The sequence below is a fragment of the Cyprinodon tularosa genome, unplaced genomic scaffold (assembly GCF_016077235.1).
Source record: "Cyprinodon tularosa strain WSP-4 unplaced genomic scaffold, ASM1607723v1 ctg73, whole genome shotgun sequence".
NCBI lineage: Eukaryota > Metazoa > Chordata > Actinopteri > Cyprinodontiformes > Cyprinodontidae > Cyprinodon > Cyprinodon tularosa.
Window position 1 is genome coordinate 892,117 of NW_024039485.1, and position 22,770 is coordinate 914,886.

The 22,770-nt window shown below is 40.0% G+C and overlaps 1 protein-coding gene across 2 annotated transcripts in view; it reads left to right on the forward strand.

Moving 5' to 3' along the window:
• The first annotated feature begins 203 nt into the window (after positions 1-203).
• Positions 204-22,770, forward strand: part of ankrd28b (ankyrin repeat domain 28b) — a 29,382-nt gene continuing 6,815 nt past the window's right edge. Inside the window, exons 1-20 of one of the 2 annotated variants that reach the window (XM_038269498.1) lie at positions 204-424; positions 7,498-7,581; positions 8,037-8,115; positions 10,817-10,887; positions 11,008-11,208; positions 12,153-12,240; positions 12,371-12,513; positions 12,674-12,886; positions 14,989-15,067; positions 15,171-15,285; positions 15,431-15,513; positions 15,622-15,685; positions 15,768-15,836; positions 15,918-16,058; positions 16,192-16,303; positions 16,388-16,414; positions 16,560-16,634; positions 20,390-20,591; positions 20,671-20,758; positions 20,842-20,959. In XM_038269498.1, the coding sequence (XP_038125426.1) occupies positions 398-424; positions 7,498-7,581; positions 8,037-8,115; positions 10,817-10,887; positions 11,008-11,208; positions 12,153-12,240; positions 12,371-12,513; positions 12,674-12,886; positions 14,989-15,067; positions 15,171-15,285; positions 15,431-15,513; positions 15,622-15,685; positions 15,768-15,836; positions 15,918-16,058; positions 16,192-16,303; positions 16,388-16,414; positions 16,560-16,634; positions 20,390-20,591; positions 20,671-20,758; positions 20,842-20,959 (2,079 nt within the window). In that variant the 5' untranslated portion in view covers positions 204-397. Of the gene's footprint in view, positions 425-7,115; positions 7,316-7,497; positions 7,582-8,036; positions 8,116-10,816; positions 10,888-11,007; positions 11,209-12,152; positions 12,241-12,370; positions 12,514-12,673; positions 12,887-14,988; positions 15,068-15,170; positions 15,286-15,430; positions 15,514-15,621; positions 15,686-15,767; positions 15,837-15,917; positions 16,059-16,191; positions 16,304-16,387; positions 16,415-16,559; positions 16,635-20,389; positions 20,592-20,670; positions 20,759-20,841; positions 20,960-22,770 lie in introns of those variants that run through there. The other variant, XM_038269497.1, reaches the window with a different exon arrangement.

Sequence of the window (22,770 nt, forward strand, 5' to 3'; positions counted from 1 at the left end):
AGCATTTATACTAAGTAAAGAATGGTTGCTTAAAACAGTCAAATTGGAATAGTTTAAAAATAGTTTCTAGTGTTTTTTACAGAACATCTGTATGAGCGTTCTTAGAAATGCAACTATGCGTCTGTCAAAAGTAGTCTGAGCAACAACCAATGAAAAAGCGTTTTGTTAACACGTTGAGCTCAGTTGGCCAATCGCGGCGTGTCTTTTTGAGGGGGTGAAATACGGTGGCGGCAATGTTATGGAGTTTCCGCTGCATCTCTGCTTTCATGCCATCAGCATAGGAAGCTAACGCTGGAGCTAAGCTACAGTCTAGTTAGGCCTCTGTCAGAAAGATCGACGGGGAAGTGACTAACCTTTCTTTATGAATCTACACGAGAACAGTTAAAATTACAGAAATATGGTGGTTCTCAAAATAAGAGACCAGGTAAGTCAGTATTTTGCGTCAAAAATGGCTAATGTTAGCTTAGCATCGTCCAATTTCGGCATTCGCCAACGGAATGTAAATCCGAGGCTAGTCTCTGAAACGGAAGCATTTTAATGTATTTCCTGAATTAATTAACCAAACTGCAGCGAAATGAGGAAAAATTAGCGGGTTATGGTTTAGAGTATGATATATTTATTGGAAAACCTGTTGTTAGCATCAGTAAGAGATTAGCTGTTACGAAGTTAAAACCAGCCAATGATGTGGTATTTATCCCCAGCAATTAGTCAGAGCCGACGTGAAATGATGGCTTCTCGCATAGGAAGTAATTATGTAGGGCACTAAGATAAAGCAGCACTTAGAAAATTGACTGAAGTGGTCATTCAAAGTAAATATGCGGTGGAATCAGTGGTTAAATCCATGTAAAGAAGTGTGGGTTGACTGCCATTAGAGCTGAAGCGATCTGTTGATATTGGAACTAAACGTCCGAGGCTTTATTTACACTTTGGAAACATATTCATTTCATTTTCGACTGCAAGGTTTTACAACTTATATTTTTGTCTGAAGTTACGTTTCATTGAGTCATTTAATATTTTTATTATCCTATGAAAGTTACGTTATATGTGTCACATTTTTCTGGAGCCTTTTAAGAACTTTTACACGAATGTCAGTGATGCAGGTGTATCCCAGAGCTTAATGAGTATAATTTCTATGACCTGTCTGGTATTTTGGTGGAACCAGATATGGATCCCTTTTTATTTTTTTGCTATGTTTAACAGTTAAAACCTACTTCTGAACGTGAGAAAGGGTCTCTCTGCTGCAGTTGAAGGGTTTGTTTCTTGCACACGCATGCTATTCTTGTCACATAAACGTGTATGTGTCCTTTATTGTCTGTGTGCCTGAATGATCATGTGGCTGGGGCTCCTGTTGGCCACTGGAGTTGCCAGCGAGCTGTCTCCATGGTGATGGTATTAAGTGGCCTGGCTTGTACGTGAGGAGAGGAGATGCACACACACAGTAGAAAGGAGCGTGGAACATTTCCCTCAACACTTGTCCGGGACTAGAGAACCATAACTAGCTAAATGCAGATCTTTCCTTCTCTGTGTGGAGGATTTACAAATAAACAGTTTGGCAGCTTTACCCCCCTTTCCTCTGCCCAACAGACAATCCTCATTATCAGCGCTTGTGTTTTTGAAAAGGCTGCATAAAAGTTATGCCGTCCATACATCTAATGCTGTTTAGCTGCATTTTTGTAAAATGAAACAAAGTCCTTGGAAAGAACTGAAATGACTCATCTTTTGTTATGCAGCGATTCGATCATGTCTGTCTCTGACAAAAGGAAAATATTTTATTTACTTGCTTCCTTTTAAACTAAAGCAGTTCCTATAACTCCTAAAGTGCCTTGCAGAAGTGTTCATACCTTTTTAAAATTTTCTCCACTTTTGTAATGCCATAAACTAAACAAAAAAGCTTTTCTCTCAATGCTAAGAACTTTACATCCAAGTCATGTGCACCGATCGATATACCAATATGCAGATTGGTGGGCAATTTGGTGTTAGTTTACGGTTACCTTCCTTAAGGGTACATTGGTATAGGAGGGAAACTGAGACATTTTACTCACAACATTCAGATTAGGACATTGAGCTGTAACAAAAAAAGTAGAATATAATTATGTGGTGAAACTGAAGTTGTACATGTTTTTTAAAAAGTTAATAAATGAAAATCTGAATGTTTGGGGTTCTGTTTACTTGGGTCTCTTCTTTGGTACCCCAAAATAAAATCAAATGTCAAATTTACTCAATTAGTAAAACCCAGGCGATCTGCTTGTAATTTAAAGTCATGCATAAGTTTTGAGGAAGTTTAAAACCTGATCAGATTAGAAAACTGTATCCCAGATTTTAGACATCTTACTATTCTCGCCATCAACTATAAATGGAAGCAGAATGCCAATAGGCCCTTGGAGGGCCCGATGAGTTAAACAGCTCAGGGAGGAAGCTCTGTTAAGAGGACAACTGTTTATTGTTGACTCCATAAATCTTAATTTATCCAGATATGTGAAGCAGGTCGACACACACCCTATAATATATGCAGCCATATTGGCATTAAAAGATTTTTCCTTATAATATCCTAACTTTTATCTTCACTATTGCACACTTATTTGTGTTCTGGTGCATACAATGATTATAAAACAGGGTAAAGTTTGTGGTTGTAACGTTACAAAATGTGGGACAGTTCATGGGGTCAATACTTGACCAAGCGGCAGTATGTTTGTATATGTCGTAAACCAATATTTATTAAACCTGCATTTTTGCTTATTAGTCACGGCAAATGTGGAAGTAGAATAGAAAGATGAGCATAGTTTAGGGTTTGCTAGTTCTCTTTTTACTTGTAACTCATAGTTAGTTGCTTAAGCTCTGCCATACATGCTAGAAGACATGTTTTCTACATGACCTCCTCCAAAATGCATGGCTGCACTTTAGATAATAGAATGGCTGGGCGGCCTGGTGGGTTAAACGGGGGTACGTCTCATTGAATTAATGTAATTCTACGTGCAGCTTTGTTCCTAATTTGAGGGACAAGGAATATATCAGATGCAGTTTTATGCACAGCAGGAGATGGTTACCATACAGTTTTAATCAGCTTTTTTTTATTATCTCTTAAGTGTTATAATTTATCTATTACAGTCATATGAAATAGTTTGAGTACCATTTTTATTTTTAAATATTTGGGTCTTTGCAACAGCTATTTCAGATTGATATATCTAATAACTGATGGACACAGTTATATTTCAGTATTGAATTGAGGATTATTGGACTAACAGAAAATATACAGTACGCATTAAAACAAAATTTGACAGGTGCAAAAATATGGGCACCTCAGCAAAAAAGAGACATTAATATTTAGTAGATCCTCCTTTTGCAAAAACAACAGCCTCTAGTTGCTTCCTGTAGCTTTTGATGAGTTTCTGGGTCCTGGATGAAGAGATTTTTGACCATTATTTGCAAAACAATTCCAGTTCATTTTGATGGTCGCCGAGCATGGACAGCCTTTTTCAAATCATCCCACAGAGGTTTAATGATATTCAGGTCTGGGGATTGGGATGGCCATTCTAGAACATTGTAAGTGTTCCTCTGCATGAATGCCTGAGAAGATTTGGAGCGGGGTTTTGGATCAATGTCTGGCTGAAATATCCATCCCCCGGTGGAACTTTAACTTCGTAACTGATTCTTGAACATTATTCTCAAGAATCTGCTGATATTGAGTGGAATCCATGCAACCCTCAACTTTAAAAAGATTCCCAGCGCCAGTATTGGCAGCACAGCCCCAAAGCATGATGGAACCTCCACCTAATTTTGCTGTGGGTAGCAAGTGTTTTTCTTGGAAAGCTGTGTTTTTTTGCGCCATGTGTAACGCCTTTTTTATGACCAAACAACTCAATCTTTGTTCCATCAGTCCACAGGACCTTATTCCAAAATAAAGCTGGTTTGTCCAAATGTGCTTTTGCATACCTCAAGTGATTCTGTTTGTGGCGTGCTTGCAGAAAAGGCTTCTGTCGCATCACTATCCCACATAGCTGAATTGTGCGCTGAATTGTTGAACGATGCACAGTGACACCATCTGCAGCAAGATGATGCTGCAGCTCATTCTTCTTCCCTGCCTCTGATATTTTTCTTGGCCTGCTACTTCTGGGCTTAAGAAGAACTGTCCCTGTGGTCTTCCATTTCCTTACTATGTTCTTCACAGTCAAAACTGACAGTTTAAATCTGTGGGACAACTTTTTGTATCCTTCCCCTGAACGGCTATGTTGAACAATCTTTGTTTTCAGATCATTTCAGAGTTGTTTTGAGGTGCCCAGGATGAATATCAGAGGAGATTCAAACAGGAGAATAACTTGCAACTGGCCGCCTTAAATAAATTTTCTCATGATCGGATACACCTGGCTATGAAGTTCAAATCTTAATGAATAAAAAAACAAATTTTTTGTTTCAGTAAGTCGGTAAAGAGTAGTTAAGGGTATTCAAATCAATAAAAATATTTAGGGTACCCACATTTTAACACCTGTCAAGTTTTGTTTTAATGCATATTGCAGATTTTCTGTTATTTCAATGAACATCAGTTCAATACTGAAATATGGCTGTGTCCATCAGTTATTACATATATCAAACTGAAATATGTATTGCAAACACCCAAATATTAAGAAATAAAAATAATGAAGCTTAAATAGGGGTGCCCAAACTTTTTCAAATGACTCTAAGGTGATGCCCCTCATGGTCTAAAAGCTGAATTAGTGTTCGAGCCATTCTTTAAAACTTTTAACTGAAAAAAAACACCACAGTTACACAACGCTTCTCTATTTCTGTAAAGAGTTAAATATTAAAGTAAAAACCCAGGCTTTAAGCTTTTATTTAAAATATTAAAAGCAATATTAATGCAAACTGCTTGTACATTTTTATAACTCAGTCTTTGTTACATATATGTTGCTATCTCTGATACACTAAAAACTGAGAGTCATTTCACAGTTTGCACCCACCTCATTGAAACGAAGCGGCTCTGACATCATGTCAGAGCGATGCGCGCTGTCTTTTAGTGATAGTTTTACATCTCTATACATTGGAAATCATTTGTGTTTCACACAGTTTATCCATCTTTTGCATTCAATAACCCAATATGTCCTTGCTTTGTTTCATCTTCATTTCTTTGACAGACTTAACATTTCTTTAAGTCTGTCAGTCTATATGGCGGCACCTATCCATTGTTCTAATAATTGATTGATCTATATATTTTCTCAGTTAATCTTAAAAGAGATACTTTTAGCAACATTTATAGATAAACATTTGGAATATAAAGGGCAAAAAACTTAGTACATATTTATATGCTACGCACATAAAAAGTCCAGATGAGAACCCTGCTCAGCATTGTATTGATATAAAAGAAAACAAGTTTTTAAGGAAATGGCTTCTTATCAATTAATCGTTCGTCAAATGATGAGATCCATCAACTGTAGGATAATTTATTAACTAATAATTGATAGATAATGTAGTTTGGGGTTTCTGGCAGAATCTGTGTTTTGTTTTTTGCTCTTAGTCCACAAACTATAAAATTGGGTATATTTAACAGCTGGGTGGCACATCTTTAGTTTCCACAGCATGGCTGTTCAGAGCTGAAGGGCGGGTTATAACTCCCGCAGCAGTATGTCGCAATGAGCTTGTCGCCCAATATTGAAGCGTGGTCTGCGCTATTATTCTACGCCACAATGCAAGAGGGACAATCACGAACTAGCTGTGGGTCTAGATACGGCCGAGGCGGGGAGGAAGTGGGGGCAAGTTTGTGCAACAACATAGGGACATGAGCGCAAAAAAGAGCGGGGATCCTGGTGGAAAAGGGGTCCCTGCGTTCTCGCGCACCTCCCTCTTCTAGCTGGTTCAACTTCACAAGTCGTTTGTTTTCCACAATCGCGCTCATAAAAACAAAACAAGGTTTGACCAATCAGAAGCCTCCTGTCTGCAGCACTGTCTGTGGTCACCTACAATTTTGGAGAGGTGCAGCAGTGTCTGCAGTAGGGGCGGGGGTGCATTTGCAGTCACTGCGACGCACGCAGGTGATCTGGTTTCTGAGTATAAATCAACCTTACTTCTGTCTTTTTTCGTACTTTGGAGAAAAGTCTAGTAGCCTCCATTAAGCAAGCTAATCGACACTGAGCAGAAAATATTTTGGGGCAGAGCTGCTTTTCTCTATGCCACTCGTGCTCAAAGTCAGTCCTTGATGGCTGCTTCCCTGCAGGTTTTAGATGTCCCCTTGCTTCAGCACACCTGATTTCTATTGATAGAAGATTATGAGGCCTTTGATGAATTAAAATTACCTGATTCAACTGTGCTGAGGTCGAGAAACATTTAAAACCTGTAGGATGGCGGCCCTCAAGGACTGACTTTGGACATGCCTGCTCTATGCCAATTACAGCTGGAGAAACCTGATCAGTCTGACACTTTCTCTCTGGTTTTATTTAAATCACTTTAACCTATAGGAAAGATATAAGTGGTGCAGAGCTTTAAAAGGCCCCATGCCTAAATAGTATAAAAGGTTTTCTGAAGAACAATGATGCTGGTTTATAAAAAGCCAGCCATTCATCAGATATCCTTTGGAGCAGCTGTTTTCCTGCCACTTGTCTAACCGGAATAATAGAAGTTTACATGTTAGGGTATCAGGCAAAAAGCTTTGAAATGGTTGGAATTTGATTCTTAAAATCCCACTGGCCCATGGAGAGCTTTCATTTATGTCATACTGGTTATGAACAGGAAAGTATTTTCCTTCTGTAAAAGTTTAAATGTGTTCCACATAGTTAGCCTGTTTTACTTTCCTGTTCAGGACAGACTGTCCAAATGCCTCTTTCCCTGTGTGACATCCTGCAGAGGGTTGGGCTTATTTCACTACTGTTTAAGACCCCAATCCATGTTGCAGTCAATGCATAAAAACCTGACTTTAAAGAACAAAATTTGTTCTTTCCTCTTCTTTTTTTCTTGTTTAGTTATAGATTTTGGCTCCTTCTAGATGTTTGTCAGATCAGCTGCATGCTTTTTCTTTTTTTTTCTTTTGGTCAACTTTATTTGCAGCAGAGTAAAAATGGACACCTATGGAACTTTCATATGGAGCTGCTTTTATTGGAAGAATTAAATTCACCTCTGTGGGATGGAATGCCTTTGTTTTGACAGTTTTAGGAATCCTCTGCTCTCTAAACACAGATGGGATTTCTGAAAACAGACTGAAGATGAAGGCATCATTACTTTGTTGTAATTCAAGGCTCAATTCAAATGAGAGGATTAGATCCACGAGGAGATGAGCCGCGTTTGCATCGTGGTGCTTGATAATGTAGACCAGGAGGTGTTCTTTAGTTTTAAGGTTTCAGCACCATTTCTATATCTTTAATTTCATTGAAGCTGTTTGCATAACAAATACAACCTACAAGGCTCTTAGTGCATGTTGTGGTTTGCTTGATGTTTACAATGTTATATGACACTTTTCTGGCAGAAATGCATTTTAAGTAAATGTTTTTAATGCACTTTAAATCTGTCCTTTCACAGCCTCCTTTGCTGAAAGCAATCTTTAACGTGGACCCAGATGAAGTACGCTCCCTCATATTCAAAAAAGAGGATGTGAATGTGCAGGTAATCCCAGCAGCCATCTATATCAGCATCTGTTTCCTCATATTGTGCCTTTAGTTTAAATGTGTCTCAGCAGAACTGAATTGGATATCTCCAGCGTATAGCTGTCCTTGAAAGGCCTTGTGCAGCACTTTCTGTCAGTTGTTGTAAACAAAGCAGCACATGGTCTGACTTTACAGTTCTGACTGTGTAACTGGCTTAGCTTAGTTATTGCATAGCTAACCATTACTGTCCTGGTGGGGTGGGTGGGGTGTTTGATTTAAAGTCTGGCTGGTTTGCACTTGTTTTGTGTTCGACTGGAATGTGATGATAAAAACAATGAATTTATTGGACTTTGTTTTGACTCCCTATATTGGCTTTTCACTATCATATCGGAGCCAGGGTTAATCTGGAGGGGAAAAAAACAACTAAAACTGTTTTGCTTTAAATGAAGAACATCTGTGTTCCTCTGTTCGCAGGATAATGAGAAGCGAACGCCTCTACACGCCGCTGCCTATCTTGGAGATGCAGAAATTATTGAGCTACTGATTCTTTCAGGTATGTTTTCATACGGGCTTTCAGGTATCAGTTTAGCTTTAAAGCTAGGTCCTTTATCTGCTTTGGTCCAGTCCAAAATGACGACCAGAATCATGATGATGAAGCACTTGTTTGTCATCTTTTTCTTCCTGTTGTGTGTGAGGACTTAAAACGAAAAACTGACGGATAGGTTTGTGGCCATTTGTCGTGTTTGCATTGACGATATTCAAAATTAAGAAAAAAAATTTCTTTTTGTTTTTTTGTGGCACTGGGGGCCTTTATTCGCAGTATTTACAAATTTGATGCAGAAAGAGAGAGGCAGCAAGTCATGATTCAAACCCTGGGCAAGGACAGATAGTCGTCATACATGGTCACCATTAGGGGTGTAAATCACATCCATCATGGCGATTCGATTCAGTATCGATTTCCTGACCCAACGATTCGATTATTTTCGATACTTAAGAATACACCACGATTCGATTCGATTAATCGATTAATCGGTTAATTTTTTTTTTTTAATTATTATTATTATTTTTTTTTTTTTACACCTTACAGGCTAAACAAAGTTTCAAGTTTGAAATAAATCAATGAAAGCTGTAATATCATTATGCATTTTCTTTAGAAACAACAGCAAATAACAGAAGTAGAAAAGTTGCATCAAAAAATACTGCAAAAATACTGCACAATATCAGTGTAATGAGTTCAATGCAATACCTCGGCTCCAGAGAAACTGTCCAACATATTTTTTTAGAATGTAATAAATATATTCAGGAAAGAGAGATGTTGTGTAGAGAGTTAGACAGGAATAAAAATAAACTAGATATAAGGGGAATTGTTTCAAAGGTCATCTGGGGATGTAGTTTTTGGTAGTATTTTTAATTTTCTAAGAAGAACGGGTATTTTAGGGAGAATATAATAGTTTGTCTGGTCCATACTCCATTCTGGAAGGTGGCGGTAATGCACCTATAAGTTGTTTGCCAACCGCCATTAAAAAAAAGAAGAAGAAGAAGGCTCCAGAGTGTTGACGTCACCGCCCCTTGAGAGACGCTCCGCTGCTCCTCTCCAAATTGTAGCTGACCGCAAACAGTGCACCAGACGGGAGGCCGGCTTGTTTTGTTTTTATGACCGAAATTGCGGAAAACAACTCGTGAAGTTTGACCCGCTAGAAGAGCGAGGTGCGCGAGAACGCTGGGAGCCTTTTTCCAGCTGAATCTCCGCTCTTTTTTCCCTCCATCGTCGGACTAAACTCGCCCCCACTTCCTCATCCTCATCCACAGCGTGTAGCATAGACCACGCTTCAATACTGAGCATAATTTAAAAATGTCTGTGTGAAGCTTGCTGCAACAAACTGCTGTAAGAGTATAACCAGGAAGCGCGGTAGGAGGGCAAAATAGGTTTAGCGGCACCGCAGCACGGGAGGGAGAATTACGCCCAGGAGCAAATGGATAAAAATAGACCGGGGGGGAAAAAAAAACATTAATCGATTATCTTGCGGACGTGTCGATGCATCGGATCGTCGGCTTTTGGATCGATGCATCGATACAAAACGATTATTATTTACACCCCTAGTCACCATGATCTATCTCTATGTTATTCACTTCACCAAAATAGTTCAACGTTCAGTTTGCCTACATTGAGGTTATTTTAATGGGTCTAATATTGAGTCTTTCTTGTTTTATTGGTAATGTTTGTTTTATGCAGTTTCAAAGTACTTTATATTGATTTCCATGTTGGTATAAAAGAAAAAGAAAATCCAGCATGTAAGAATGTTAGGATTTTTTGACTAGTTATTTTATTTTAGTGAAAATAAAGACACTTGAACCTTTGAATAAAATGTTGTTTATTTAAAAGGGTACTTGCTTTTCAATTTACAGAGGTAAAGACCATAATGGGGATGTGGCACATTAACATCACTCTGCAGAAATAATCTACCATAAAAAAAAGACAATGAAAATAATCCATGATGACCCTTTAAACTAACAACTCTGAAACTTATCAAAATCATTTTAAGGACTAATTTATAATACTTCCTGAAGGATTGTAAAGTGAAATATTGACAAAATGATGTAATCATGAGTGAAGACCACTTCTCTGAGATACTCATATATAAAAGGTGTTTAACATGTTGTCTTTGGAAGGTCAATCTCCTCCCATTTAGATTCCAGGGAAACTGGGAGATGGATCTTTTCATATTGGGACATATTGCTGAGCATCCATCATCTAACCAGATTCCTATGAATTTGCCCGCTCTTGCATCCCCTTCATCCTGTTCTGTGGAAGACTTGGAAGGGCCTTTTCTGTTTAGAGTCAGTTCATGCACTTGTCTCTAAATGTCTGGAAAAATGCAATAACTTCCTTAAAAAATAGATTTATCTTTTGTGAGACACATTATTGAGTTGATGTTGCACATTTAGACTTTGCAGCATTTCTTGCATTGGTGGCTGTGGATGGAAGCACCTGTCCACCATTTTCGGTTTATTTGCTAATGTAGCAGACTGGGTGAAAGAGCAGAATGCGGTTATGGAACTTGCATGTCACACAAAGCATTTGAGTGTGTTGGAAATGTTATATTCTACATTTAGATTTGTTTCAGTTTCCCTGTATTTATGTGCACTCTGCTGTTATTAATATTCCACATTCTCTTTAGTTTTTTGCCCAGTGAGTTAAGTTTCATTCAACCATTTTTTTTTCCTTCTGACATCGTCTCTGATCCTCCTTGCAGGTGCAAGAGTGAATGCCAAAGATAACAAGTGGTTGACTCCTCTGCACAGAGCTGTGGCCTCCTGCTGTGAGGTAGGCAAATACTCCTCTGACCCTGTGTCGTGCATTCTTCCTCCCTCTGCTCTCTCTTGTTAAATTTGAGCTGAATATAAACAGTAACAAATTTTTTTGTTTGTTTTTTTCTTCTTGCAGGAGGCGGTCCAGGTTTTGCTGAAACACTCTGCAGACGTGAATGCCAGAGACAAGAACTGGCAGACGCCGCTTCACATCGCTGCAGCCAACAAAGCCGTTCGCTGTGCTGAAGCCCTTGTCCCTCTCCTCAGTAATGTGAATGTATCGGACCGAGCAGGCCGCACTGCTCTCCACCATGCAGCCTTCAGCGGTCACTTAGAGGTAATGAAATCAAGGAAAGGCCCAACAAAGCTGAAAGTTGTTGCTACAGTTATGCAAAAGCTTACTGCTTATAACATTGTTCTTCTCTCCCTCTACAATGTCCAGCCAGGCTCATATTTATGTGCACTTTTCTGTTACTATAACTTCCTGGTCTCCCTCTTTAGCCCACAGGAAGCCTTACAATGATGTACACACAATACTCTTTGTAGTGCTGGAACATGGAACAAGAGTTGCATTTGTGCCCATTTGTGATAAAATTATCAACATGTTCTGAAAGATCTGCTAATTTATTCGGCTGAGATGTCTTGGGTTTCAAAAGAAAAGAATGCATCTGAATGTGAATGTACCTTCTGACTACATAATCGTTTGAAAATTCAATAAAAAAAGTACCCAACAAAATATATTGCTGGTAGCTGTGTTAGAGCAGCCACAGTTTTCTTGCTATATCCTGTGCCAATCATTGGTTTCAGTGTAATCTGCTTAATACCAATTTGTTACATAAATAGGGGTCATTATTAGTTCCTTATCTGTGATCACAACTTCTTGTAAATGGCTAGAAGATAGTTGAACGCATGTTGCATAGCTAGAAAGCAATCTGTAATTGCTTGTGAGCTTTTTTTTCAGTGTTATTGTGTAATAAACTTTTTTTTTCAGGAAGCAAACTTTTTTTTTGCAGTTGGAACTCGAACCACATGTTGACATAATCTGTTTTAGTTTTCTAACCAGTGTTGTTTCTACCAATGTGGTGTTTTCCCACCCCGGATTATTTTTGTGATTCAGCTAAATCTGATATTTACTGCACGTGATGTTGATAAGTAGCTAAACCCTTATCTTTGCATGCATAATTTGAAAGTGCACTGTTAAAGGGCCAGTTCTTGCTATAGAGGTTTAGTTTTTTGTGATGGTTATTTTTTTTTCTTTTTTTCCCCTTTTATTTCCTTAAGATGGTGAGGCTCCTTCTCTCCAGAGGTGCAAACATTAATGCTTTTGACAAGAAGGATCGTCGTGCAATCCACTGGGCAGCCTATATGGGTAAAGAACTGAACATTGTTTTCTTTTTGTTTGCTTTAAAATGCATTTCTTGAATGTTAAGTATTTAAAGCTTTTTGAGAAATCATCTTGGTAGTGCATGGGTATAATGAGCTCTTGTCTTTCTCCTCAGGGCACATAGAGGTGGTGAAGTTGCTGGCTTCTCATGGAGCTGAGGTTGCTTGCAAAGATAAGAAATCCTACACCCCCCTACATGCTGCAGCCTCTAGTGGAATGATCAGTGTTGTAAAATACCTTCTGGATTTAGGGGTGGATGTAAGTTCCACCCACATACCTCTCATCATTACACCACAGACACGCATTAGTTTCCTGCTTAAAAGCTCTTCACTTTTTCCTTCAGTAGCCATGTTGTTTTTTTTTATATAAATGGGCCTTCATGTAAACATGCCTGCTTTCTGCTTGTCTTCCTGTGTAGATCAATGAACCTAATGCTTATGGAAACGCACCACTCCACGTGGCTTGCTACAATGGGCAGGATGTTGTTGTGAATGAGCTCATCGACTGTGGAGCTGATGTTAACCAATTGAATGAGAAGGGGTTTTCACCCCTACATTTCACTGCCGCCTCTCGCCCAGGTGCGCACTGCCTGGAGCTCCTGGTGTGCAACGGAGCAGAAGTTAATATAAAGGTAGGAGGAACCACTTTCAGACTGTAATCTGTGCTTTATGTTGAAACGAGAGAATTGAACGACTGAAATGGCAACACATTTTTATATGACTGGTTCACGTCAAGCCTTGGGTTAAACGTTCAGCTGTCTTATTATTATAACGTATTGATTTTACAATAAGTTGTGATGCTTTAAGTCAGGCATGTCCATAGTTTGTCCTCTAGGGCCACTGTCCTGCAGCTTATAGAGGTTTCCCTGCTTCAGCACAGTTGATTTCCACTGATAGCTGATTGACTGAATTTTGCTGAACTGCGATCATCAGAATCAGCTGTTTTTAGAGAAACCTCTAAAAGCTGCAGGACAGGAATGATTTTGGACATGCCTGCTTTAGGTGAATACATTCACTGCAAACACTAAACTTTGACAGTACAGTATTGCATCAACAGATTTGAAAGTGAATGGATTATTTCTCCACTGTTGTTGTGGTTTCTAGCACAAAAAGGGAAAGTGGGCATTTAATAAATGGACCACAGCTTGGTCAGTTGTATAACTTCCATTCAGTGCTGTGGCAGATTCTAAACGATATGCCCAGGGGAAGCCTAACTCTCCAGCTAAGAGGGTTGATCACCTGCTACCTTCCTGTAGCAATAGAACAGAAAACTATGCAAAGGGAACAAAGTACTTTCATAATTAAGCCATACATTGATAATCCAATGAGATCTTTAAGGTTAACAAAGCCACATTCTTGCCTAACATTCCATTTAATCTTTGTTTCTATATCAGTAAAAGTTTAATTTGTATACGATTATTGATACCTCATATTGGCCATGGTTACTACTTGGGTCTGCTGTCATATGATGTGGTTGCCTCACCATCTGGACTGAATTATATGGAGCGTGAATAAGTCAGGACGGACCAGTCACAGCGCAGGAAGCGGAATTATACGATGCGTCACTTTCAGCGCCAGAGTTACCCATAATGGAGCGCTTTTCTGCTATTATAACAATATGATGGCTCGCTTTTTTTTTTAGGCTAAAGCAGCAGAAATTGTTAATGGAGAGTTTCTTTAACGGCAATAAGTGTTTCATAGATGAATCAGGGTGCCTCGCTTGGAGTTTTTGATTTAAATCAAGCTCTACCAGCTCCTTAACAGACTGTATGTCGTATCATTCTGCCTGGCCAGGCTAATGATGAGGTGCTTATTGCCCACAGGGGAGGTGCTGCTATGCTGTCCCCTGCAGCTGCCTTAGTGGACTGCATGCCATTTAACCTGCACCAATGGGGGAAATATTGAGACACTCTGAGATGTTTCTGTAGACTCTTTAATGCAATGGAGTAGATTACATCAACCTACTGTCACAGCTCTAGTTTCATGTTAAACATTTTAGTCCCTGCAATATTTGGCTTGAAGCCATCTTGGTGCTGCCCCCAGGTGGTAGAATTTTCTCATTGGTTGAAACGGTGCATGCTGATGAAGGCTTTAGTCATCACAGCCTTATAACACAGCTCAGTCAGAACTACAGCTCTGTAACAAGCCATCCTGTCTTTCACTGCCTTAGCAGCTTTGGCTTCTGCATTGCTAAGTCAGTGCTTTGAAGCAAGTGATTCAAACTGATAGCTGAGCCTACTGGGCTCCATAAAACCTTCCTCAACCTCCATCGTGGATGGGGGGGGATCCTCCTCCTCAAAAGTTTGATCCGTGATGTAACTACCAGCGTCCCTCTGCTCACTCTCCCTGCTTCAATAAGGCTGGGCTCGACTAGCGGCTCATCGTCACACCTAGACCTGCTCCTATGTTTGCACCGGGCTCTTTGGTGGCATTTTCCAAACTTGTCTTGGGACGGAGTTATGTTTTAGACATAAGATGAGTTACACTTTTAAGTGACAAACTATATAAAAAGTCAAAGAAATTATGCAATATATGTAATGGACGGATTATTATTTTTTGGGGGATATTTTCAAATCAGACCTGATGCATTTAACTGGTTGATGGATCAGATAATTTATCAGTAATCTATAGGGAAAAAATCCTGTTGGTCTGCAGCCTTTAAGTTGCATTCTTCTCAGTAGTTATAAATCATTATTTACCTCTCTGATTTCTGTATTTTTTTGTTGTGTTCTAGAGTAAAGATGGGAAGACCCCGCTCCACATGACGGCTATCCATGGAAGGTTTTGTAGATCTCAAGAGATCATTGAAAACGGTCTGAATCTGCTCCGTTGTTTTCATCGCTCTCTCTTGTTGCCCTTTATTTTTGTGCATTAACTGTTGGCTTCTGTTTTTCTTTGTTGTTTTTATTCCTAAAGGTGCTGAGATTGACATTGAAGATAAAAACGGAAATACGCCACTGCACATCGCAGCTCGATACGGACACGAGCTCCTCATCAACACCCTCATCACTAACAAAGCTGACACAGCGAAGTAAGCAAGCCCATCTGCTGCTTTTCTCCAAGTGTTTTGCACGTTTCTGCAACTTGTAAAAAAAAAAAATCAGAACTGCCACGTTACTTCAAGTAATTGATTTCATTAGGTTAAAGAAATCTATATGACTTTTTTTCTCCTCTAGACGAGGGATTCACGGAATGTTTCCGTTGCATTTGGCTGCTCTCAGCGGCTTCTCAGACTGTTGCCGAAAGCTTCTGTCTTCAGGTAAATGTCTCTTATTTCTGCATTATTGGTGACATAAAGATAAACTATAATGTTACATTTTTATGGATGAAGATCATTGAGCATTTCTTGTTATGTTACTTTACCCAGGCTTTGATATTGATACTCCAGATGACTTTGGAAGGACCTGTTTACACGCTGCAGCTGCTGGAGGGTCTGTACCATCGAGGCTACCTGTAAATAAAGATGAATAAATATCAAAGTGATTGTTTTTGTAATTTCTGTTCCCCCCATAGGAACTTGGAATGTCTCAATCTTCTTCTGAACACTGGGGCAGACTTTAATAGAAAGGATAACTTTGGCAGGTCTGTGGTGTTTAATGACTGATTTGGACCAAACATCTAATTGGAACCAGTATCCAACCTGCGTGCCCCATTGTATTTCAGGACCCCTCTCCATTACGCTGCTGCTAATTGTAACTATCAGTGTCTGTTTGCTCTGGTGGGCTCTGGAGCTGGCGTCAACGATTTGGATGAGGGGGGCTGCACCCCACTCCACTACGCCGCTGCCTCCGACACAGATGGAAAGTCAGTAACCCTTCAAAATATCTGTGTTTTTAGGAACTAGTTTTCACATGTATGACTGTAATTCAAAGTATGTTTTTTAAAGGTATTAGCCTCAATGTGGTTCTCTAAACTGTTTTGTTGCTGTTTTTTTTAGGTGCCTCGAGTATTTATTAAGAAATGATGCAAATCCAGGGATTCGGGACAATCAGGGCTTCAACGCTGTGCACTACGCCTCTGCGTACGGACACCGTCTTTGTCTGGAGCTGGTGAGGGAAACCTGCCATCGAGAATAATGGTCTTTTTCATGTAGCTTAGATTATTTGATTTATTTCCTTAATCATTTTCTGCAGATTGCTAGTGAAACACCTTTAGATGTGGTGAGTAGTATTACACTTGTTTCCTCTGTCAGTGTTTGAACTTTGCATTCATAGAGAATGGGCGTATGTTACATGTTTAATATGTTGATCTTTATAATAACCTGTCAATGATAAGCAAGTAAGTTGTAACTTGGACTGTGTGCAGCTAATGGAAACCTCAGGGACAGACATCCTGAATGATTCTGATGTCAGAGCTCCTGTCAGCCCCCTGCACCTTGCTGTGAGTAGAGTTTTTAAGAAGTCTCATATGCTACCTTCAAACCACTAGGTTTTTTTGTTTGTTTTTTATACAAACTCTGTTATGAACCAGAAATTTGTGTAAGCAGCAGCAAAATAACCTGCGTTCAAACATCAGTCCCACTCTACACTAATTTCTAGTTATTTTCTGTTGTTTTATACATTCTAGTTGGTTTTCTCTGTGATTCCCCTTAGTATTTGAAATTAACAGGGTAATTGTGCAAAGATGATTTTTCTTTATTTTTTTTTTTAGACATTCACCGAGTCGCCAAGGCTCCGTTTGGCATATTTACCGTATTTTCACGACTATAAGGCGCACTTAAACGTCTTTTTTTTCCCTCAAAATGTGCGGTGCGCCCTTTGGTGCGGTGCGCCTTATGTGTGTTGTAACTGCGACTTTTGAGACCACCTCATTGAGGAGATGATGAAAGAGTGGCTGAATGTAAGGAGACCAGGTGTTTTTTTTCCACTCATCACCATCGCTGTTAATATGTGACTTCATGCGTGCCCATCTCACAGCTGATGTGAAAAACATGGGGAAACAAATTAACGCTGTGCTCGCTGTTCAACCGCTCGACATCGGTGTGAACCGGACCCAGCAGGTGCAGCAGAAGCAGCGAGTTTACATGCAAAGTCAATGGTTGACGCGCGTATAGGTGCAGCAAAAAGCGCGTTTTGAGCAGCAGCCGCAGCGCCTCGGGAGCGTTTAAGTATCTGACGCACCGCCAACGCGCTGCTGCTGCTCGAGATGGAAAAATTGAAGTTTTGCTGCTGGACGCGCCGCATCAACCAATCAGAGAAGCCGATCTGGGAGCTGACAGCGAGACAGCTCTGATGACATTAACGCAAATGAAAAAGGCTGGAGATGATGAAAGGCAGGTGTATGTGAGGAGACCAGGTGCTTTTTTCCACGCATCACCATCACTGCGTGCCCATCTCACAGCCGATGTGAAAAAAAGGTGAATCAAATAAACGCTGTGCTCGCCGTTATCCCGGGGGATCTGACAAAGGAACTTCAACCGCTCGACATCGGTGTGAAGCGGCCGTTCAAAGTAAGGCTGCGAGCGGCGTGGGAGCGATGGATGACAGACAGAGACCACAGTTTCAGGATAAGTGGAAGGCAGCGCTGGGCAAGTTACGCCACAGTTTGCGGATGGATTGTAGATGCTTGGACTAATGTGTCTGCTGGCTCTGTTGTTCAAGCTTTTGCAAAAGCCGGCATTATTTCTTAGGAGCTGCGCTGCACGGAAAGTGACTCTGACAGCGAAGAATGGGAAACTGGCATGTCTGATTTAGCGCAGCTGTTTAATTCAGAAACAGAGGATGATGACTTTGATGGGTTTGATTAATACTTTGTAATAAATACATGAATAAAGCACAATCATACTCAGTTTTGCTCCCGCTCTATTTTTCTACCTGAAAACTTAATTCAACAGCAGCCTCTGGGCGGGTCTCCTCCTCTTCACCGCGGCGGCTGGCAGGTGTTTTTTCATCTAAATAATCTAAATCTTGCAGCTATATTTGCTGTTATCAGTGGGAATAAAGTAGTTTTAATATTTTTTTAAGTGAGAAAGACCACCTGAAAACTTAATAATTGCAGTCAGTTCATCCAGATTATCTATTTCTGTCGGAGGCGCTCAGACCCCCACATACCAGCGGTGCACCGACAGTAGAAATCCCTTCATCAGCAGCCTCTAGGCCGGGCAGCCTCCGGGTTCACGCGGTGGATGGCAGGTGTTTTTCATCTAAATAATTTAAACTGCAGGCACCAGGATACCGGCAATAAAAGCGAACATATTCCGTCGGCAGGTTTCAGGATTTTAAGTTAATTTAGGAGTAATCACAGCGCTGTGTCATCTGCGATGTGTCTGTCTCACGGCCAGCTCGCAGGTTTGATTAATACTTTGTAATAAATACATGAATAAAGCACAGTCATACTCAGTTTTGGGCCCGCTGTATTTTTAAAATACGCAGTAGAGGTATTTAAAGGTAGTAGAGGACATGTACCTGTATATAAAAAATGCGCCCTATAGTCCGGTGCGCCTTATGTGTGTGTTAAATACAGAAATGGCACACATAACTGAGACTGCGCCTTTTAGTACGGTGTGCCTTATGGTCGTGAAAATACGGTACATTAAAAACAGCAGTACGCATGAAAATAACAGCAGTTAATTTTTTACCATTATAGACATGTTATACAGTCTTAGAAAGCTTAGATTCTTCATATTTCAACTGGATAGTTCATTTTATGGACACCATGAGTCCCAAAGCACAGTTAAAGATATAGTAGCATGTTAAATTGGAATTTTTAAAATAAAGCTTCAACTTCCTACCTTTGAAGCGATCCTGAGACCGTGTTATAAATCCAATCTTAGATTTTTTGATATTTCATTTGTCCGTAAGGGTCCACAGATAAAAAGTAATCCAGCATATTTATAATAAAAACATTCCATGATGAGAACATCCGCTTTTTACCATCAGAAAATTCCCATCATTATAGCTGAAGCCAACCGTCTTTCTAATTACCCTAGCTTCCACAAACATTTCCAGTGGAAGTATGGTATGTTTGTTTTTATCACCTTTCAGCCTAGGCTTCTAATTCAGGTCTGTCGGTTTGTTTTCGGGTTGTTCGTCCAGAAGAGAGCGGCATTTTTCATATTCTGTTGGATGCCTGTGTTTGAGATGCTGAAAAGGGTGCTGCTGCCTTTAATTGTGACTGCTTTTAGGCAAACATTGCAGTGTGGGGTGTCTTGCTCCACATCTGTTGCAGCAAACCCAAATCAGTTCCAAAACAGATGATTTTATTCCTTTTCTCAGAACTAACTTCCCACTCTCACTGGTAGCCATGATGTCACTTGCCGTACTGCACCGTGGGAGTAATACCTCAGCTACAGAAGCTCTGGGGAACCTAAATTGTGGCGTTAAACAAAAAAAAAAAATCTTTTTTTTTTTTTTGATTTTTTATCATCTGCTACAAAAATTTCGAATTAATTCATTGAATCAAGTTTTTTTTTTTTTGCCCAGGCCTAAAGCAAAATAAATAGAACTTGATTTACTTGTTAATTTTCCCAGCTAAATCAATGGAGATCAAGTAGCCAGAACGTAAGATTTGCTTTATTATGCATCAGCTTGAGTGTAATTAATGCCACTGAAAAGACCACCAGGTATTGTAATTAGCATAGTCAGAAGCTAAATGAATATTGCAGGGGCACTCTGCAACACAGCAATAAAAGAATGAGTAATGATGGGCAGAAAGAGCTCGGAGGACTGTTTTATTATGGAGTGAAATAAAACTTTGGGAAGCCAAAGAGGTCTGAATTTGCGATGTTTGAAATGTCCATGTTGAAAAAAATCCCATTAAATACAACAAAGGTGTCTTATAACCTATACTGGTGGACAGTGGCTAAATGTCAGTAGGCAGATGGTCCCTCAGAGCCCCCTGTTCTGCTGGGTTTTGTGTTATATACAAAAGAAAATGGAATTAGTCTAGAATTCATTACTTTTCTTGCTGTGGTTGTTTGAACCACTATAATCTCAATTTATGTCAGCTGTTACACAACTTTTCCAGACCAGTTTTTTTTATGCTCAGTAATATTTTAGGAAGCTCAATTGAAAATTAGACAGATCTGTGAGATTGACAAAAACAAAGCAGAAGCTGTTCTTTTTTTTATCTGTTAATAACTTTTATGTTGCTAATATTATCAACTTTGACATGACCATATGTTAATATTTTTACAGGCATACCATGGTCACCACCAAGCGATGGAGGTTCTGGTGCAGTCTCTGCTGGATTTGGATGTTAGAAACAGCCAAGGACGGACGCCCTTAGACCTGGCTGCCTTTAAAGGCCATGTAGAATGTGTGGACGTCCTTATCAACCAGGGAGCCTCCATCTTGGTCAAAGATTTTGTCCAGAAGCGAACCCCTATACATGCTGCAGGTTTGTAGTCTGAGGATTGAAGACTGGTCCATCTGCATCATTGCATATAGTAATACATGTGGTCTTTCTTTTTCTGCAGCAACTAATGGTCATTCAGAATGTTTACGTTTGCTGATTGGAAATGCTGATCTTCAAAGTGCTGTCGACATTCAAGATGGGAACGGCCAGTAAGCAGAGAGATTTCTGGGTGTTTTTTACACATTTACAATAAAAAACTATTGCTTACATTTTTTTCTCTGTTATGTTTTAGGACCCCACTGATGCTGTCTGTCCTGAGTGGACACACAGACTGTGTGTATTCTCTTCTTAACAAGGGAGCCAATGTAGAAGCCAAAGACAAATGGGGGAGGACAGCATTACATAGAGGGGTAAGGAAAACTCTTTATATGTGTATGTACTGAAGGCATCAGAACTATCAATTAACACGTGGAATTATATACTTCACAAAAAATGTGTGAAACACCTGAAAATATGTCTTGCTTTGCACACTCTTGGCATTCTCTTGATGAGCTTCAAGAGGTAGTCCCCTGAAATGGTTCTCCAACAGTCTTGAAGGAGTTCCCAAAGATGCTTAGCACTTGTTGGCCCTTTTGTCTTCACTCTGTGGTCCAGCTCACCCCAAATAATCTCGACTGGGTTCTGGTCCGGTGATTGTGGAGGCCAGGTCATCTGGTGCAGCACCCTATCACTCTGCTTCTTGGTCAAATAGCCCTTACACAGCCTGGAGGTGTGTTTGGGGTCATTGTCCTGTTGGAAAAATAAATGATGGGCGAACTAAACGCAAATCAATTAGAATAGCATGCCACTGCAAGATTCAATTCTGAATAAATCTCCCAAAGTGTCACCAGCAAAGCACCCCCACCCCATCACACCTCCTCCTCCATGCTTCACAGTGGGAACCATGAATGTAGAGTCCATCCGTTCACCTTTTCTGCGTCGCACAAAGACACGATGGTTGGAACCAAAGATCTCAATTTTGGACCAGACCAAAGCACAGATTTCCAATGGTTTAATGTCCATTCCTTGTGTTCTTTAACCCAAGCAAGTCTCTTCTGCTTGCTGCCTTCCCTTAGCAGTGGTTTCCTAGCAGCTATTTTACCATAAAGGCCTGATTCACACAGTCTCCTCTTAACAGTTGTTCTAAAGATGTGTCTGCTGCTAGAACTCTGTGTAGCATTGACCTGGTCTCTAATCTGAGCTGCTGTTAACCTGCCATTTCTGAGGCTGGTGACTCGGATGAACTTCTCCTCTGCAGCACAGGTGACTCTTGGTCTTCCTTTTCTGGATCGCTCCTCATGTGAGCCAGTTTCTTAGTAGCGCTTGATGGTTTTTACGACTGCACTTGGGGACACTTTCAAAGTTTTGCCAATTTTACGGACTCACTGACCCTAATTTCTCAAAGTAATGATGGCCACTCGTTTTCCTTTACTTAGCTGCTAACAGTCTATTCAGTCTATTCAGTAGAACTATCAGCTGTGTCTCCATCTGACTTCTGCACAACACAACTGATGGTCCCAACTCTATTTATAAGGCAAGAAATCCCTCTTATTAAAACTGACAGGGGACACCTGTGAAGTGAAAACCACCTCTTGAAGCTCATCAAGAGAATGCCAAGATTGTGCGAAGCAGTAATCAAAGCAAAAGGTGGCTACTTTGAATAACCTAGAATATAAGTCATATTTTTTAGTTGTTTCACATTTTTTTGTTAAGTATACAACGACCACATGTGTTAATTGATAGTTGTGATGCCTTCAGTGTGAACCTACAATTTTCATAGTCATGAAAATAAAGAAAACTATTGTATATACTACTACCGTATTTTCACGACCATAAGGCGCACCGGACTAAAAGGCGCACTCTCAGTTATGTGTCCCATTTCTGTATTTAACACACACATAAGGCGCACCGGACTATAGGGCGCGTTTTTTATATACAGGTACATGTCCTCTACTACATTTAAATACCTCTACTGCGTATTTAAAAATACAGCGGGGGCAAAACTGAGTATGACTGTGCTTTATTCATGTATTTATTACAAAGTATTAATCAAACCTGGCAGCTGGCCGTGAGACAGACACATCGCAGATGACACAGCGCTCTGATCACTCCTAAATTAACCTAAAATCCTGAAACCTGCCGACGGAATATGTTCGCTTTTATGGGTGCCTGCAGTTTAAAT